General features: G+C 38.9%; 1 protein-coding gene across 2 annotated transcripts in view; it reads right to left on the reverse strand.

Moving 5' to 3' along the window:
• PCCA (propionyl-CoA carboxylase subunit alpha) overlaps positions 1–20,750 on the reverse strand; it is a 446,596-nt gene that overhangs the window by 279,581 nt on the left and 146,265 nt on the right. For both annotated transcript variants that reach the window (XM_066380610.1, XM_066380609.1), the window contains exon 7: positions 19,765–19,896. In XM_066380610.1, the coding sequence (XP_066236707.1) occupies positions 19,765–19,896 (132 nt within the window). The remainder of the gene's footprint in view (positions 1–19,764; positions 19,897–20,750) is intronic.

The raw sequence follows: 20,750 nt of genomic DNA on the forward strand, positions 1-20,750 counted from the left end.
CCTGACACCTTTACACTTAAAGGAATACACTTTAAAACAACATTAGTTTCTCAAGGATGATTCAAGAACAAAACGTAAGGAAAACAACTCCAGGAGACTCTTTAAGTATTACACAATGTTTTAATTCTTTTATTTTTCAATTACAGTTGACACTCAATATTCTGTTATTATCAGGTATACAGCATAATGGTTAGACATTTATATAACTTATAAAGTGATTCTGCCCTGAAAATGGTATGGTACCAGCCTGGCACCATACATACCCATTGCAGTATTACTGCACGCAATGTTTTCAAAGAGTGTGGTAAACCTTCTTCCTATAACCTCCATGAAACAGTCTAAATATTCAAATGGGAGAAAGAAACCAAAAGCTTTAAGGACAAATGTAGCAAAATAAAACCACATTAATTTACTAAAATAGGAGGTGAAAAGTACTTGGTGAAAAAAGCAGAATGTAAAATAGTTGCCAAGAAAAAGAATTTAGTCTTAAAAATACCACAGACTAATTTTTTTAAACCCTAAGGATTTAAAAAAGAACTATCTATAAGTAGCACACACATTCTTCTAGTGCAAAAGTATTGCTAATGTAGTCACTAAAATCACAAGGTATTCCAAAAATGTACACTACATATATATTTGCATCAGCAAACCTCTATTTCCATAGACCTCCTCAAAGGTATTCTCTTACTTAACAAATCTAAACTACAACATGTGTAAAGTAGTGTATAGTTCCAAATGAATGTGGTGTTACTACATAAGAAATCTATATTAATAACCCAATTTAAAAGAAAAAAATATGCACAGCCTCATATCAGAAATAATTAACAACAAATTAGAAATAAAACTAGTATTCAAACTTAGAGGAACAAAAGGGCAATTCTTAAAAACCTTTTTAAATGCTTATCTAAAAACCATAACCGGCAGGTTCAATTGTGGCTTAACAAATTAAATCAGACAATAGGTGTTAAAAACTGTATACCCTAGTTAAAATTAACACAGATAATGAGAACCTAGCATTATTTGAGAGTATAATAGGATTTTAAAAGTCACCTAAAGCATACAAGGAGACAAAATTGAAAAGATAACTGGATTTATTTTCTTCTACTTTCCACTTCTTCTTATTTTCCAAATTAACAGAGGCTGCAAATCAAATACAAATTGTCAAATGTAGCCTCCCTAAAAAAAACAACCGAAATACCTTGAACAAGCCAAAGCCAGTGAAGTCCCTACGACAGAAAAGGATACCATCTCTTTGAGGGAATCCTGGAACTTCCAGAGAAATCTGCTCAAGACCTGCTCATAGCCACAATTCAAGATCCTATATTCAAAAACTGCACTGCTCTGGGGATGTGAATAGGGAATATAATCAATAACATTATAATAACTGTATGAGGCCAGAAGGATTCTGGAAGTATTGGGGGAAAGACTATGTAAAGTATAAGATTGTCTAACCACTATGCTGTGCATCTGAAACTAATACAGAATAATATTGAATATAAACTGTACTTGAATATAAAATTTAAATAAAAACTGCAGTCTTCCTCTGATGCTCACCTTAACCCCCCATTCTAGGGGCCTCCCCAACCACAAGGATCAGAAAAGTCTCACATAGAAGAGAACTCCAATTTCCATTTTAGGAACTTTAGGAATGAAGAACCCTTTGATTTTCTGATCAGATTTGAAAATGTTTAGTATCGGAATGTTACTGATTACTAACAAAACCTTCCTTAACAGTGAGTAACAAAATATCCTCAACATTTTTTGTTCTAAGTCCACATGCATAAGTTCATATGAAAGAAGACAGGCATAGCACCTACATATTCATCTTCGTGCTGGCTACAGGAGCCAGTAAGTTCAGGTTTCATCAGACTGGTATCCAAATAGGACAAAATCAACCTTGAAAACCATATCAAAACCTAGAGAATGTTCCTCTCTGTCTTAACTTATTTTGTCCAAGAGAGTCTGGGTCTAGGAGAGATCTCCCCTCCAAATCTTAAACTGCCATGGCCCTACATATTGTCAGGTCTGCAATTAGAGATGGCCAGCCATCAGGTTGGGAGCCCACGATGTGAGGTGTACAAACAGCACATTTCTTATGCCATTACAAGACTATCATGGGTTTGTCTCAGGCTAAGTCTGTGTTCTCTGTGAGTCAGACTTCTCCTTCAATGTATTAAATCTGTAACTCAAATCCATGTTCTTATCTTTCTAAATGGCATACTTCACCAAGGACCGTTTAGAATTAGAGTAAATTTTTTATAAGATTTTGATATGAATGGTTCACTTGAGAATCACCTTACAGAAAAAAAACAAAGAAGCAAAACCTCAAACACCTAGTGTACTCTTTTTTTTTAATTAAAGTAAGAAGCTTCAAAAATAATTCAGATTCCAAAATTGTGTCCTTACAGGGAAGACGAAATTCATCAGAAAGGGGAAAAGTATAAGAAAAGCCAAATGAAAAATGTGAAAAAATTCAAACTCTTTCAAACCTTATGGTCTTTACTCTGCTACTCCTTTGTATCCTGTGGTCCTTCCTTTCCCCTCTTTCTGCTTTCTTCCACTGACCTGCTCCCCTTTTCTTCCACTGGCCAGAAACTGTCAAAGCAACATTACCTTGTAAATTATGCCGTTAGAATAGGGCAAGCCTTTATGGCTGAATTAAAGCCTTGATTTCATTCTGAATTAAAAGGCATTACCGAATGCTTTCCAAAGCCTATACAAGATAGAAATTTACAGAGAAGTTGAAACTATTTTAGGAATGTATAATCTATGGTCCCTAAATTTATTTAATCAATTAATTCATATTGCTAGTAAGAACCTCACATAGAAAATATTGGATTAAAGAAGAGACTAGGAAGACCCTGAAAGTGCTGAGACCTCTAATTACAATGGAAATCAGGAAGATTTTTTAAAAACCTGTAAGTGAGCCCTGGCCTGTTGGATCAGTGGTAGAGCGTCGGCCTGGCATGCAGGAGTCCCGGGTTTGATTCCCGGCCAGGGCACACAAGAGAAGCGCCCATCTGCTTCTCCACCCCTCCCCCTCTCCTTCCTCTCTGTCTCTCCCATCCCCTCCCGCAGCCAAGGCTCCATTGGAGCAAAGTTGGCCTGGGCGCTGAGGATGGCTCCATGGCCTCTGTCTCAGGCGCTAGAATGGCTCTGGTTGCAACAGAGCAACGGCCCAGATGGGCAGAGCATCGCCCCCTGGTGGGCATGCTGGGTGGATCCTGGTCAGGTGCATGCAGGAGTTTGTCTGGCTGCCTCCCCGTTTCCAACTTCAGAAAAATACAACAACAACAACAACAACAAAAAACAAACCTGTAAGTGATGGACAAGGTCTCTGGGAGACTACCACCCAAATCTTTCCTCTGAAAATAAATTGCACTCTAATACAATTATGCTAACAAAGAAAGGTTAAATCCATTGGAGACTTTGGAGATAGGCTCTTAATTCCTTTACACAGCATTTAGAAGTAGATCCTGAAGCAATTGTGACCCCAACTCTCATCACTTTTTGTGAGCAGCCTTAAGCAAGAAATAGAAATATCATATACAAGCAAACTCTGGATGGGAACTACCTACCTTGTCAGATCTTCAAAACAAACATGAATGGAACCCAGAATAAACTGAGAGACTTACAGATAAAATCAGATGCGTCTATTCCAGAAATTAAGTATCAGTCTTTTGAAAAGACACCTAGATTATTGAAAGCAGAAATGAAAATGAATAAACAATTGTTCTGAATTAGCCAAGAAAATGATGAAGGGAAAAAAAAAAAAATATATATATATATATAGTATATAATGGGCAAACTTCCTACAGCAAATTAAGTACCCGTTTCCTACTTTACCCCTCAACACAAAAGGAGAAATTTCACTAATTATTAATTATTGACACAAATAGTACACTATTAGCCTCAAATCCTGCCATTGTTACACAGGCTCTCTCACTCTCTCCGAGTCAACAAAGTGCTCGGACAATGGCTATCTCTAACACTCGTCACATTTCCCATGTCCCAGCCCACAACAGTCACCTTCAAACCTTTCTTCAGCGAACATTCCTCTTCCTATGAGACATTCATTACACCCCCTGCCTTCATAAGAAAGAACCTCCAGTGCAAACAACTTCCAGATCAAATGTCCTCTTCATTGAATTCCTCAGGACTCTGCTATTCTTCATCAAGAAAGAATTAATTTAGCCTTGGACTCATCACTACCTGTGTGACTAAATCAAGCCCAAATGTCTTGATAGGAAAAAAATACAATTATAGTAGCAGTAGCAGAAATATAGGGGTTGAATAGTTCCAGGTTCATATGATCTATTCAAACTGCTACACAAACTTGCACAACTCTCTAAAGTGAGAGGGTGAAGAGGACTAAAACTCAACTGACAGCCTAATAATGGTAAGATTTGTACCACACTGCTCAGGGTCTGTCACTGCTGCAGTCAAGGTGCGGGCCCCACTGCGTTTTCATTTGGAAGCTAAACTGAGGGAAATTTAAGGTCATTCAGATGGTTGACAAAATTTCCTTGTTTCTCTGCGACTGAGGGTCCCACCTTTTGCGGCTCTTGAATGGAGATCAGACACTTGGGACCCTTAGAAGCTGCCTGCAACTCACTGCCCTGTGGGCTTCCTCAACAGGGCTCTGTACTTCATCAAGCCAGCAATTAGAATCTGTTCTCCTAAGATGGAGTCCTATATGATGAAACAATCACAGAGGTGACACCCAATTAATTTGCCCTGTAATGTAATGAATGCACTTATATCCCATCACCTTTTCATATAATGGAACCTAATGAAGGGAGTTATATGCCATCGCCCTCTGCCATACTATTAGTTAGAGAAGTGCATCACAAGTTCTACTCCAACTGAAGAGGAAGGGAATAGAAAAGGATTGGATGCCTGGGAGTTCCTCAAAAAGTTAAAACAGAAGAGGGGATAAGTGGTGATGGGTGAAGACTTGAGTTAAGGGACGAAGGGGAAAATGACCACATAATATGATGCACAGAGATGTGTTATAGAATTGGGCACCGGAAGCCTGTATAGTTATGTTAACCAGTGTCACTCCAATAAAATCAATTTTAAAAACGTTAAACAAAATTATCATGTGACCCACCAATTCCACTGCTGTATACAGGCATATCTCATTTTATTGTGATTTGCTCTACTGTGCTTCATAGATGTTGTATTTATTTTTCAAAATAAAAGGCAAGAACCCCCACTGGCAAAAAAAAAATTACAACTCACTTTATTGTGATATTGGCGTTATTTTAGTGGTCTGAAACCCAACTCACAATATCTCTGAAGTATGCCTGTATATAACCAAAAGAACTTAAAGACTGACCAGGCAATGGCACAGTGGATAGACCATCAATCAACCTGGCACACTGAGGACCCAAGTTCAAAACCCTGAGGTCACTAGCTTGAGCATGGGCTCATCAGCTTTAGCATGGGGTCACTGGCTTCAGCATGGGATCACAGACATGACTCCATGGTTGCTGGCTTAAGCCCAAGGTTGCTGGCTTAAGCCCAAGGTCACTGGCTTGAGCCCAAGGTCCTTGGCTTAGGAAGAGGTCACTGGCTCAGCTGGAGTTTCTTAGTCAAGGTTCATATGAGAAAGTAATTACAGTGGTACCTTGAGATACGAGCAGACCAACATACAATTTTTTTTTAAGATACGAGCTGCAACTCAGTCCGTATTTTTGTTCAAGATCCAAGTGAAATTCTGAGATATGAGTTGTGATTCAGAAAGCTGCCGCTAGTTGGCACATTCACGCATGGGTCCAGTATCAGCAGCACAACACCAGCATCTCGTTCTTTCTCACGTGTTATCCGAAGAATCAAGTAGAATCTCATGCGCTGTACTCCTTCTTGCATCATTTTGGCATTTTTTACTAACTTTTTCTGTGTATTATCATGGGGCCAAAGAAAGTGAGTGTAAAGGACAGTGGTGAGAAGAAGAAAATGATTTCGACAGAAGTAAAGCGAGAATAATAGAAAAACACGAGCGTGGTGTACAAGTGACTGAACTGGCAAGGCTGTACAACCACAATAACGTACAATTTGTACCATCCGTAAACAAAAGGAAGCCATCAAAAGTGCAAATCGAGCAAAAGGAACTACAATTCTGTCCCAATTAAGGACAAATATCCATGAGGAAATGGAGAAGCTTGTGCTGGTGTGGGTGAAAGAGAAAGAGCTGGCAGGAGATACAGTGATGGAGACTGTAATATGCGAAAAGGCACGTATTATTTACGGTGACTTGAAGAAGAAAGAACCATCAACCTCAAAAGAGGCAGCAGAAGATATGTTTAAGGCAAGTCACAGCTGGTTTGAAAATTTCAAGAGAGATCTGGCATCCACTCGGTGGTGAGGCATGGTGAAGCTGTGAGTGCTGACGTTAAGACAGCTGAGGAGTACATCGCATGTTTTGCTGCGCTTATAGCAAAGGAAGGCTACATCCCCCAACAAGTGTTCAACTGTGACCAAACAGGATTGTTTTGGAAAAAAATGCTCTGGAGGACTTTCGTCACCGCAGAGGAGAAGAAACTGCCAGGCCATAAACCCATGAAGGACCTCTGACTCTTGCATTGTGTGCAAATGCTAGCAGTGACTGTAAAGTAAAGCCACTGTTAGTGTACCATCCGAAAATCCTCAAGCCTTTAAGACTCACAAGATTCTTAAAGACAAACTGCAGGTTATGTGGCGTGCCAATGCTAGGGCATGGGTTATGCAGCAGTTTTTTATTGAATGGGTAAATCTCATCTTTGGTCCTGCAGTGAAGAAATATCTTCAAGAAAATAAACTCCTGATGAAAGTACTACTAATCCTTGATAATGTTCCAGCCCACCCTCCTGGTCTTGAAGATGACATTCTCGATGAGTTCAAATTATAAAAGTCCTCTACCTCCCACCCAACGTGACTTCAATCTTGCAACCTATGAATCAGCAGGTCATTTCCAACTTTAAAAAGCTTTACACAAAGCACTTGTTCCACCACTGCTTTGAGGTGACTGAGAATACAATTCTAACCCTTCGAAAGTTTTGGAAAGATCACAACATTGTGATAAGTTTACGCATTATTGACTTGGCACAGCAAGAGGTTACAAGAACTTTGAACTCAGCATGGAAAAAGTTATGGCCTGATGTTGTTGCAGACAGGGACTTCGAAGGATTCGAACCAAAGACTAAGACTGAAGTAGAAGCGTTGGAGGAAATTGTGTCCCTAGAAAAGTCGATGGGTCTGGAGGTAGGTGAGGATGACGTAAACAAGCTTGTCGAGGAACATGAGGAGGAACTCTCAACTGAGGAGTTGAAGGAGCTACACATGATGCAACATATGGAGCTTTTGCAAGAGATTAGTAGTGAGGAGGAGGTAGAGTCGGTGGAAGTGATTGCTACAAGTGAAATTAAAGACATGCTGGCAATATGGGAGGAGCTTTCAAGTTTCATTGAAAAGAAACACCCAGAAAAAGTTTCAAGTGGTCATGCTTCAGCACTTTTTAATGACACTTGTTTGTCACATTTCTGTAACATTTTAAAAGGCAGGCAAAAGCAAACCCCTTTGGATAAATTTTTATTCAAAAGTCCTGCAAATGAAAGTGCCGAAAGTGCAGCCAAAAAGGCAAAAACAGGTGATGATTACATGAAAAATACGTAATGTTAAACTTAGGTTAAGTTTAAAGTTAAGAAAGTGCATTTTTTTACAATTAAGTTTTTGTGGTTTCATTTTAAGTATAGAAAGTGCAGTTTTAGTTTATATTTAGTGTTAAGAAAGTGCAGTTTTAGTTTACGTGTCTACGGTGCCTGCATCCCTCCCTCCCTCCCTCCTCCTCCGCCATTCACCTCCGTTAGCCGCACTCATCTGTCTCCAAGGTAAGAATACAGCACTAAATAACACTTTTTTCTTTTATTTCATATATTTTGTTGTGCATTAGTAAAGTATACATGGTGTTTCTTAATTAAAAACATGTCTTTTGTCATAATTTAGGATGGTTTGGGGATGTTTCACAGGGCTGGAATGAATTAAATCTATTTCAGTTATTTTAAATGGGAGAAATTTGTTTGATATACAAGTTGACTTACGAGCTCAGTTACAGAACGAATTAAACTTGTATCTCAAGGTACCACTTTAATGAACAACTAAAGTGCAATAATGAACAACTGATGCTTCTCTTCCCTTCCTGTCTTTCGCTACATTAAAAAAAAAATTAAACACATATTCAAACAAATACTTGCACATAAATGTTCATAGTAACGCTATCCATAATCACCAAAATGGAAATAACTCAAATGCCTATCAACAAATGAATTTTAAAAAAAGGTTGTATAGTCATACTATGGAATATTATTCAGCCACAAAAATAAAATACTGATATATGCTACAAAATAGGTCCCATATGCTGCTTTGTTTACTTTTAACCCTATCTTTGTTTACTTTTAGTCCCTATTTTCATATATTTGCAGTTATAAAATTTCTTTTTTATAGATTCAAATTCTCTAGTAAAATTCTTTATATGCTAATCTATCTCCACATTTTCCTGAAACTTCTTTCATATACTCCTCACAAACATTAGGAGATATTTCAAAATGAAGCAATAAACTATGTTCATCATAGTTATTTTACATTCCTTATCAGCCAACTTCAGTATTACACACACAATATGTGGATCTATTTCTATTATCTGTTTTATACTTTCTCTTAGTTTTTAGTTATGTGCTCTCTCCCTTTAGGGAATCTAAGAAATGTGTACTAAATGACAAATGATGTACATACAGTGGTTATATGTGTAAAATGAGTCTCCTAGACTATTAGTCATCCAATAAGTATTTAGCGAGCACTCATGATGTAACAGGCACTGTGTACAAGCGGTACAGTATTAAACTGAGCAAAATCCCTGCTAGCAAGTAACTTACAATCCAGGGAAGAAAGTAGACATTAAATACATCATTAAAATAGCGAAAAGGCCTATAAAATCCAAGCTCCTTACTATACATCTTACTTCTGTTATTACCTCATCTCTGACTTCCTCTCCCTTGATCACGCCAATCACAAGATTCCTCATTATTTATTCAACAGGAAGTAAGTACAGTTCAACCATAACACCTTTGCACTTGTTATTTTTTCTTCCTACTATGCTTTTGCTCTGTTTCTGCCTAGAATGCTTTGCTCTTCTCACTGATAACCACATGACTGTTCTTGTCATTTTTTTTTTAATTTTTTTTATTTTATATCATTTTATATTTTAAAAAGGTTAATTTATTCTGTTAAAATGGTTTCAAGTGTCCCACTCAATATAACACCCCCACATCGTGCAATCCATGCCTCATGCAAAGTCTCTTTCCATTCTCCTTTCACCCCATTGCTGTCCCTTCCCCTATCTACATCCCCCCTTTCCCTCTGGAACTTGCTGTCCTGTTATCTGTATCTACATGTTATGTATATACAGTGTGTCCGTAAAGTCATGGTGCACTTTTGACCGGTCACAAGAAAGCAACAAAAGACATAGAAATGTGAAATCTTCACCAAATAAAAGGGAAACTCTCCCAGTTTCATACCTATTCAGTGCAGTTCAATGTGGGCTCACGCACAGATTTTTTAGGGCTCCTTAGGTAGCTATCCCGTATAGCCTCTACAGACTCATCACTGACTGATGGATGGTCTACCAGAATGGGGTTACTCCACCAAACTGCTGGTTTTCTTCAACTGCTTATCCCACCGAGTAATGTTATTCCTATGTGGTGGTGCTTTGTTATAAACGCACCGATATTCACGTTGCACTCTGGTCATGGATTCTAATTTAGCGAGCCACAGAACACACTGAACTTTCCTCTGTACCGTTCACATCTCGACTGGCAAGGCCATGGGCTGCTCCGCTGTATACACGGTGTTACATCATCATCTGCGCATGCGCACACGCTGCCACATCATCCTACAGAAACTAGGAGGGTTTTCCTTTTACTTGGTGCAGATTTCACATTTCTATCGTCTTTTGTTGCTTTCCTGTGACCAGTCAAAAGTGCACCATGACCTTATGGACACATTGTATATTTTGGCTAATCCCTTCACCTTCTTTGATCTGATTACCTCATGCCCCTTCCCTCTGACAGATGTCCTATGTTCCTTGAGACCTTGCCTCTGTTTCTATTTTGTTAATCAGTCTATTGTGTTCATTTGATTCCACATACAAGTGAGATCATATGGAATCTGCCTTTCCCTCCCTTATTTCGCTTAGCATAATAATCTCCAGGTCCACTGATGCCATCACAAAAGGTAAGATTTCCTTCTTTTTCACGGTCACATAGTATTGTGTATATGTACCATGGTTTATTAATCCACCAGTCTATTGACGGACACTTGGGCTATTTCCAGATCTTGGCTATTATAAACAATGCTACAGTAAACATAGGGGTGCATATCCTCTTTTGAATCAGTAGTTTGATATTCTTAGGACATAATTCTAAAAGTGGGATAGCTGGGTCAAAAGGAAGTTCCATTTTAAATTTTTTGAGGAAACCCCATACTGTTTTTCACAGTGGCTGCACCAGTCTACATTCCCACCAGCGGTGCAGGAGGGTTCCCTTTTCTCCGCATCCTTGCCAGCACTTATTATGTGTTGATTTGTTAATAAGCACCATTCTGACAGGTGTGAGGTGGTATTTCATTGAGGTTTTAATTTACATTTCTCTGATGATTAATAACGTCGAACATTTTTTCATATGCCTATTGGCCCTCTGTATATCCTGTTTTGCTTTTGGGGGGGGGGGGTTTGGGTTGTTTTTTTTTAGGTTTTATTTAGTCATTTTTTAGAGAGAGGAGACAGAGAGAAAGAGAGAGAGAGAGAAACAGAGAGAGAGAAGGGGGGAGGAGCAGAAAGCTTCAACTCCCATATGTACTTTAACCAGGAAAGCCCTGGGTTTCGAACCAGCGACCTCAGCATTCCAGATCAACACTTTTACCCACTGCGCCACCACAGATCAGGCATGTCCTGTTTTGAGAAGTGGTTATTCAGTTGCTTTGCTTGTGTTTTAATTAAATTGTTTATCTTCCTGGTGTTAAATATTAGAAGTTCTTTATAAATTTTGGTTATTAACTAACCCCTTATCAGATGCATTGGCAAGTATGTTTTTCCATTGAATGAGTTGTTTTATTTTGTTAATGGTGTCTTTTGCTGTGCAAAAGCTTTTTAGTTTGATATAGTCCCATTTGTTTATTTTGTCCTTTATTTCACTTGCCCACGGAGATAAATCAGCAAAAATATTCCTACGAGAGATACCGGAGTTTGCCACCTATGTTTTCTTCCAAAATATTCATGGTTTTGCAACTTACTTTTAAGTCTTTTATCCATTTTGAGTTTATTGTTGTGAATGGTGTAAGTTGGTGGTCTAGTTTCATTTTTTTGCATGTACCAGTCCAATTTTCCCAACACCATTTATTAAAGAGACTCTCTTTACTCTATTGTATACTCTTGCCTCCTTTGTCAAATATCAATTGACCTTTAAGACATGGGTTTATTTCTGGGGTCTCTGTTCTGTTCCATTGATCTGTATGCTGTTCTTATGCCAGTATCAAGCTGTTTTGATTACAATGGCCTTGTAGTATAATTTGATATCAGGAAGTGTGATACTTCCCACTTTGTTCTTAATTCTCAAGATTGCTGAGGCTATTCGGGTCCTTTTTTGGTTCCATACAAATTTTTGGAATATTTGTTCTAGATCTGTAAAGTATGTCATTGGTATTTTCATAGAAATTGTATTGAATCTATAGATTGCTTTGGGTAGTATAGACATTTTAATGGTGTTTATTCTTCCTGTCTATGAACATGGTATATGTTTTCACTTGTTTGTATCTTCCTTGATTTCTTTTTTCAATATCTTACAATTTTCTGAGTACAAGTCTTTTACCTCCTCGGTTATTAGATTTACTCCAAGGTACTTTATTATTTTGTTATTGTTGCAATAGTGAAGGGGATTGTTTCCTTAATTTCTCTTTCTGACAGTTCATCGTTGGTGTATAAAAATGTAACTGACTTCTGAGTCAGTTATATACTGCCACCTTTCTGAACTTGTTTACCAGGTCTAGTAGTTTTATTACTGAGACTTTAGTGTTTTCTAAGTATAATATCATGTCATCAGCAAATAATGATAGTTTTACTTCTTCTTTTCCAATTAGGATGCCCTTTACTTCTTCTTGTCTGATTGCTATGGTTAAAACTTCCAGGGCTATGTTGAAAAGAGTGGTGAAAGGGGCACCCCTGCCTTGTACCTGATCGTAAGGGGATTGCTTTACATTTTTGCCTACTGAGTATGATGCTGGCTGTTAGTTTGTCAGATATGGCCTTTATTTATGTTGAGGTATGTTCCCTGTATTTCCACTTTGGTTAGAGTTTTGATCATAAATGGGTGCTAGATTTTATCAAATGCTTTTTCTGCATTTATTGATATAATCATGTGGTTTTTATCCATCATTTTGATTATGTGATAAATCACATTTACTGATTTGTGAATATTGTACCAGCCTTCCCTCCCCAAAATGAATCCCACTTGACCATGATGTATGTTCTTTTTGAGGTATGTTGGATCCAGTTTGCTAATATTTTGTTGAGAATTTTAGCATCTATGTTCATCAGGAATATTGGCCTATAGTCTTCTTTCTTTGTAGTGTCTTTACCTGGTTTGGGAATGAGAATCATCCTTGCCTTGTAAAATGAGCTTGGTAGTCTTCTCTCCTCTTGAATTTTTTGGAATAGTTTGAAAAGGATAGGAGTTAGCTCTTCTTTGAATGTTCGGTAAAATTTACCTGTGAAGTCATTTGGTCCAGGACTTTTTCTTTTTTTTTTGCTGGGAACCTTTTGATAACTGTTTCAATTTTCTTTGTTATAATCAGTTGGCTTAGGTTCCTTTATTCTTTCAGATTCAGTTTTGGAAAATTGTCTGTTTCTAGAAATTTATCCATTTCGCCTAGATTGTCCAATTTTTTGACATATATATCTTCATATTTTCATAAATCCTTTGTATCTCTGTGATAGCAGTGTTACTTCCTCTTTCAATTTACAATTTTATTTATTTGAGTCCTCTCACTTTTTTTTCCTGATGAGTCTGGTTAGAAGTTCGTCAATCTTGTTTATCTTTTCAAAGAACCAGCTCTTGGTTTCATTGATCTTTTGTATTTTTTTAAGCCTCTATATCATTTATTTCCATCCTGGTCTTTATTATTTCCTTCTTTCTACTTCCTCTGGGATTTATTTGTTGTTCTCTTTCTAGTGATTTAAGGTACAGGGTTAGATTGTTTATTTGAGCTTTCTCTTGCTTTATAAACTATGCTTATAATGCTATGAACTTCTCTCTAAGGAATGCTTTTCCTGTGTCCCACAGATTTTCAGTTATATTATGTTCATTCTCATTTGTTTCAAAGAAATTTTTATTTCTTCTTTGATCTCATTGTTAACCCATTTGTTATTTAATAACATTGTATTTAGCTTCCAAGTGTTTGACTGTTTTTCAGTGTTTCTATTGTTGATTTTTAGTTTTATGCCACTGTGATCAGAGAAGATGCCTGAGATGATTTCAGTGTTCTTAAATTAACTGAGACTTGTTTTTTGTCCTAACATGTGGTCTATCCAAGAGAATGTAATATGAGCACTTGAAAAGAATGTATATTCTGCTGCTTTGGAGTGAAATGATATCCATTTAATCCAGCTGATCTACTGGGTCATTTAAGGCTGCTGTTTCTTTGTTAATTTTCTGTCTGGAGGATCTACCCATTGATGTTAGTGGGATATTAAAATCCCCTACTATTATAGTATTGCTGTCAGGCTTGCCCTTTATGTTCATCAAAATCTCCTTTATATATTTAAATACTCCTGTATTGGGTGTATAAATATTTATAATGGTTATATTATTTTCTTCAATTGCTCCTTTTATCATTATGTAATGACCTTCTTTGTCCCTTATTATAACTTTTGTTTTAAAGACTATTGTGTCAAATATAAGTATTGCTACCCCAGCTTTTTTTTATTCCATTTATGTGAAATATTTTTTTCCATCCCTTCACTTTCAGTCTATGTGTATCTTTTATTCTGAGGTAGGTCTCTTGTAGACAGTATATATATGGCTCTTGTTTTCTTATCCACACAGCTACCCTATGTCTTTTGATTGGAGCATTTAAGCCATTTGCATTTAAGGTTATTATTGATATGTACTTATTTATTGCCATTTTATTCTTTAAACTTACAATCTTCTTTCTCATAATTTCTTTTTTGTTCTTTTTATAGAAGGCCCCTTAACATTTCCTGCAGTACTGATTTGCTTGTAATGAATTCCTTGAGCCTTTTTTATCTGGGAAGCTTTCTATCCCTCAATTTTAATTGATAACTTTGTTACATACAGTAGTCTTGGTGGTAGGTTCATGTTTTTCATCACTTTGAATATTTCTTGCCAATCCCTTCTGGCCTGAGGTGCTTCTTTTGATAAGTCAGATGTCAGCCTTATGGGAGCTCCTCTGTAGGTAATTAACTGCTTTTCTCTTGCAGCTTTTAGTATTCTTTCTGTATCTCTTAACTTTGGCATTTTAATTATGATGTACCTTGGTATAGGCCTCCTTGGGTTCATATTTAAGGGAAGTCTCTGTGCTTCTTGAACTTGTGTGACTCTTCCCTCACCAATTTAGGGAAGTTTTCAGTTAATGATTTCTTCAAACAAGTTCCTATCCCTTGTTCACTCTCTTCTCAGAAACTCCTATGATATGGATGTTGTTTCTCTTCATGTTGTCGCAGAGCTCTCTTAGAGTTTCCTCAGTCTTTCTGAGCCTCTTTCCCTTTTGTTGCTCTGCTTCTGGGTTTACATTTATCTTGTCCCCTAAATCTCTGATTCAGTCCTCTGCTTCATCTAGCCCGCTATTGATGTCTTCTGATGCAGTCTTCGTTTCTGATATTATACTTGTTATTTCTGACTGGTTCTTTTTTAAGATTTCAATCTTAATGCTTTTTAATGCTTGCTATCTCTTTGTTTAAGTTCTCATTGTGATCATCCATTGTTGCTCTAAAATCCTTGAGCATCCTAATAACCATTAATTATTTTAAACTCTGCATCTGGTAGTTTGGTTACTTCCATTGCATTTAGTTCTTTTTCTAGAGATTTCTCCTGTTGATTCATTTGAGTCATATTTCTTTTGTCTGTCCATTTTGTTTCTGTATTACATAGCTCTGCTGACTTTAAAATTTGTTCTGAGGAAGATGCTCAGTGGTACTGACCTCCAGATAACTTGAGTTCCTTGCTCTAGGAATGCTTATTAAGGGTTATATTTACCCTCCTGTTGTATGTGAGTATTAAAGAAAGTTGGCCTTTTAATGGGTGTATTCATCCCTTCAGGCTGGCTGGCTATGTGATCAACCTAAATCACATGTATTAGAATCTGTGCAACATCTGTCCTATTGGGCGTATTTATTTCTCCACCATGTCTGTTGCTTGCTGGACTCCTCCTTTGGGCGTGTTGCTTGTGTAACTAGCTGAATTTAGTATTGGTGTGGTCTACCACCCATTAGTTGTTGTGTTGGTTCTGGGACCTCTTGGGTTGTCATCAGAAGTTGTTCGTAAACCTCCATGGGCTACTTGTCTGGAGCTACTGCTCTGTTTGCTGTTTGTGTCTGTGTTTTCTATGCCTGAGTAGTGTGGGAGGGGCCAACCTGCATATAAGAATCAGCTTTCTCCTGCTTAGAGCTGACAGCAGCTCCATAAAAGCCCAAGCTCCATAATATTTGCCTCCACTTTTCAGGTGCTCCACCTCCTCTTGCAGCTGCATGGTCTTCCCAGAGTCTTCCATAGAGAGACTGTAGTATGGACTCAGACTGGCCTCACCCCACAAACCACTCTACAGGTTGCAGACTTGGTGGGTTAGGGCTGCTGATGTTAGGAATACAACATTAGTGGCAGCCTGTACCTCAGGGGTCTCTTGCTGAGGAGCTCAGTTCAGGGACACTGGCCCCTAATTGAGTCCAATCCCTCAGACACTGCTGGATACTCCAATTCTATTTCTCCCCATCAAGGTGAGCTGCAGGTACATACTGGGCAGGGTTGACAATCCCCTCTGTAGAAGTTCTTCTAGCTTGGATGCCCCTGGTCTGAGAGAGTCCTCCCCTAGAACTGACTATGCACCCCACAGAAAGTGGGTAAGCCACTTGACCAGTCTCAACAATAGGTTCCACACCCAACAATAGAGACCCACACTTTAAATGTCCATACTACAAGTCTCTCTCCCTTCCCCCTGTGGAACCAAGCCCACCCAGCAGGGCAGGATATCTGGCACCCAGGCCAGTTGATTGTGAAGCTCCACCATGTCCAATGCACACAAGCCACTGTGCCAGTGCTGAGCACAGAAAGCAGAACTTGCCTCAGCTGGGCCCTAAGGGCTCCCTTAGAACTCACCACCAGCAAGAGTCATTGTTAGTCGTTGTTACTCGATACCCACCACAACTGGCTACTGAATGTGTCAGCCCCTGGGCTCCCCTGAAGTGAACTCAGCATGTACCAGGTCCCACTGCCCATGACTGGCACTCAGCAACCTTCTTGGTGGTACAAGCAATCCAGAGTTTATGGCTGCCTTTGCTGGACCCAGCTGCACATGGAAATACCAAGCCACACACTAGGCTGGTCTTAGGGAACATCAGCAAAAGGCCCAAGTTTCTCTAAGAGCCACCTCCTGCTGTCTCTGTCTGCTTGTTGGGCTCAGCCAACTGAAAAAAACCTCTGGAATGGTCTAGAACAGGGGTCCCCAAACTTTTTACACAGGGGGCCAGTTCACTGTCCCTCAGACCATTGGAGGGCCCAACTATAAAAAAACTATGAACAAATCCTTATGCACACTGCACATATCTTATTTTAAAGTAAAAAAATAAAACGGAAACAAATACAATATTTAAAATAAAGAACAAGTAAATTTAAATCAACAAACTGACCAGTATTTCAATGGGAACTATGCTCCTCTCACTGACCACGAATGAAAGAGGTGCCCCTTCCAAAAGTGCGGCGGGGGCCAGATAAATGGCCTCAGAGGGCCGCATGCAGCCCGCGGGCCGTAGTTTGGGAACCCCTGGTCTAGAACCTGGGCAATCCAGGAATTAGGAAGAGTGGTAGATGTGGCTCCCATCCCCCCCTCAGCCCCAGGTGTCAGTCTGTCCTGACTTTTTTCACAGACCTCAGTAGGGTGTGGCCACCAGGAGTCTGGTGGGTGTGGCCTGAAACCCAGAGATGTAATCTGCCCACAATCTGGGAAGTTTCTACCAAATCTCCCATCAGACAGAAGCACCAGTCATAGTCTCGGGAGAGTACAGGGATGCTCCAGGCTCAGTGCCAGAAAACTGAGTCACTAATGTGCCCTCAGCTTCCTGTCAGGAGAGATTCCTGAGGGTAGGGCAGTTACTTTCCCCCAGGCTAATGCCGCACAGAGTGGACTGCTCCACCCAAGAAATATGGTGACTGTGGTATTGGAGAATGACTCAGCACTGGTGTTTCGGTGGCGGTCTCCCACAGTGTCTCTTCCCGGGCCACAAACTTCACACTCCCCTCACACAACTCTAGTCCTCTTAGCCCTCCCTCTGCCACAGCCCTGGGAAAGTGGCTATGGATGAGATTTTCTGTGCTGGCCCTTTAAGGTTGAGCCTGCATGTCTGAAAGCTCCCAACTCCTTCTCACAGACAGAAACCTCCACTCTTTTCACAACAAAATGCTATGTGAGCACCTCTTTTAGCCTCTGGTACTTTAGGCTGGGGCACCAACCTGGGGCTTAGGACCTTCCCCTCTCAGGGCAAACTTCCCCACAGTGAGAGTCACTCTGAACCCACTGCTGCAGCTCACTCCTGGGAGTCCTTTTTGTATCTCTGCCCTTCCTACCAGTCTTGATGTGGCTACTTCTGTGATTCCTTGGTTATGGACTCCTCTTCACTTAGTCCAAAGTTTGTTTTTGGAGATGATTGTTCTTAAATTTAGTTGTAACCCAATTTGGTCCTGGGAGGTGGCAGTTGAAATCTCCACCTACTTCATTGCCATCTTGGAATCTCTGTCCTGTCATTTCTTTAGATGACATTCCCTTTCCCCATTCTTTATCTTATGTTTCACCATAGCATGTACTATATATTTTTGTTTACTGTCTGTCTACTTCTTTTCAAGTGAAAGCTCCATGAGAACAGTATATATCCACAACATTTCCAACAATGTTGGACAAATAGTATGTACTTGCTAAATTTTTACTGAATAGATGAGTGAGTAAATGATTTCAGATGTGATGGGAGAAGTGCAGGGTACCAGAGAAAATGCAGCACAGGGCCTACTCTAACACAGACAGTAGAGCAATGCCTCTGGGTGGAACATATTAGATCTTGGCATAAAGACCTAATATGTTCATCACCGAGGCATTCCTTTACTAATATGTTGCTAGGTTTTTGGGGGTCTTGGGGGATTTTTTTGTATTTTTCTTAAGTTGGAAACAGGGAGGCAGTCAAACAGACTCCCACATGCGCCCAACCGAGATCCACCCGGCATGCCCACCAGGGGGCGATGCTCTGCCCATCTGGGGCATTGCTCTGTTGCAACCAGAGCCATTCTAGCATCTGAGGCAGAGGCCATAGAGCCATCCTCAGCGCCTGGGCCAACTTTGCTCCAGTGGAGCCTTGGCTGCGGGAAGAGAAGAGAGAGAGAGGAAGAAGAGGGGGAGGGGTGGAGAAGCAGATGGGCGCTTCTCCTGTGTGCCCTGGCTGGGAATCGAACCCGGGACTCCTGCACGCCAGGCCAATGCTCTACCACTGAGCCAAGACCTCAACAACAAGTAGGAGACAATCAAGAATGAATACAAAAGCAAAATCAACACCCATGACAGAATTAAGTTCAGAAGAATCTGAAAGATGTCACATATGGTTACTGCATACAGTGCAATGGGTAAACAGACATATCAGTTTGAAGAGAGAAACAAAGTCCAGCTATTTAAAATATTTAAATGAGTAGTCATTCAAGAAATTTTAAACACAGGCATATGATCAAATCTGGACTTTTTAAAGACACCAAACTGTAAAAGACAAGCTGTGGTGTCCAAAATTAATTGGTCAGAACCAAGACTGGCTCCAAGGAGATCAATTAGAAGGTTGATGAAGTAATCCAGAGTAGATGACAGTAACTGGAATTTGGTGCTAGCATGAAGTAAGAAAGAAAAAAGTAAATGGATCAGAAAGAAAATTAAGTAAACTGTAGCAGTGTAAACAGGGGTGGGAACTGGGAGACAAGACACACACTCCAGTTTCTGCATTTTGCCTTAGAAGCCCTCAGCTGCTGAAGCTGCTTGTTTGTTAAGGAGTTATTTTGGGGCTCTATAATCAATCACAGCTATACCATTTTCCACTAGAAGCATATTTACATCACACATTTTATGCATATGGACAGAAGTTTAATATAAAGATATATATATAACATTATAAAGTTTCAAATGCTATCTATACGCCACATTAAATAAAATCCAGAGATCTAACAGCATATTTGTAAACCACCAAGATTTCTACTGTGAAAGTATGAGCCAATATCAAATCATTAAATACAATGCCTAAGTGGTCTCTTGCTCTTTTTAACTTATGTCATTTAAAATAATCCAACTGTAAGTGACATTGATTTTTTTTTTCATCTACACATGTATATTTTAAAAAGCAATAATTGAATTTTATCACACTTTTGACAAAACGTTTACCCTGAGGAAATGTGCTATAAAGATCAGAGTAAAGTAATTTCTCACCTTCACTACTCCATCAAAGCCAGGAATTGTGTTAACCTTTGCTTTCTTAGCTAACAATTTGCTTTCAATCTTGTCACCCATGGCTTGAATAGCATGCGTGTCAGGTCCAATGAAAATGACATCCTCTGCTGCCTATGGAGAAATAAAAGTAGAAATTTACAACAAAAGCATTATAGTGCTTGATATGAAGTCACAATTTTATCAAAAGAAAAACCCATATATAAACTTACTAATTATTTACCTACCAAAAATAACTTGAAAGTAAACATTTAATTATATAAATTATATATATTAAAATATATAATACTGTATTGTATATAGCAAATTTGCACAAACATATTTAAAATAAACCTTGGGTCAAAGAAAAATAAAAATAATAACTCTTGCATAACATTAACAGTTTTCTTTGGAAAAGCAACTTCGATGGTGTTATATTTATATACCCTGCCACCCAATCTAAACAGTACATTTACCTTTAAAATGCCTTATAATCATTTGTATTCTCAATTCTCTGTAGCACAGTCTTCAACTAGCTCAACACAAATACCATTTTTATTGAATACCAACTCTGTGCCAGACTCTGAGCTAAATGCAGGGGATAATGTGGATGAAACCACAGGATATCAGCTAATTCAAGGGAATGTGAACAGATCACCAATACCTCGGAGAAATAGACAAAATAAAGTACAGAATGTTTATATCCTTGTGACCAACAGAAGAAGTCAAGAATACAGTGGCAATTTACCAGGCTATGGTTTCAGTAAAAACTGCTCTGCACACAACACATTTAATCCCCAGTAATGGATCCATCACTCTGTATTTATGTTATAATAAATAAAATGCTAATGAGGAAAATACTAATTAGGAAATAACAACAAAATAAACCTATGTAATTAGTCCCACCATTGGACGTGGTTTAGAGAAGTCAAGTTGGAGGTTTGCTGAGGTAAAAGATGAGTTCATTAGGTCAAGAATTGAGGTTAAAT

Source organism: Saccopteryx leptura, chromosome 4 (genome assembly GCF_036850995.1).
Source record: "Saccopteryx leptura isolate mSacLep1 chromosome 4, mSacLep1_pri_phased_curated, whole genome shotgun sequence".
Classification (NCBI taxonomy): domain Eukaryota; kingdom Metazoa; phylum Chordata; class Mammalia; order Chiroptera; family Emballonuridae; genus Saccopteryx; species Saccopteryx leptura.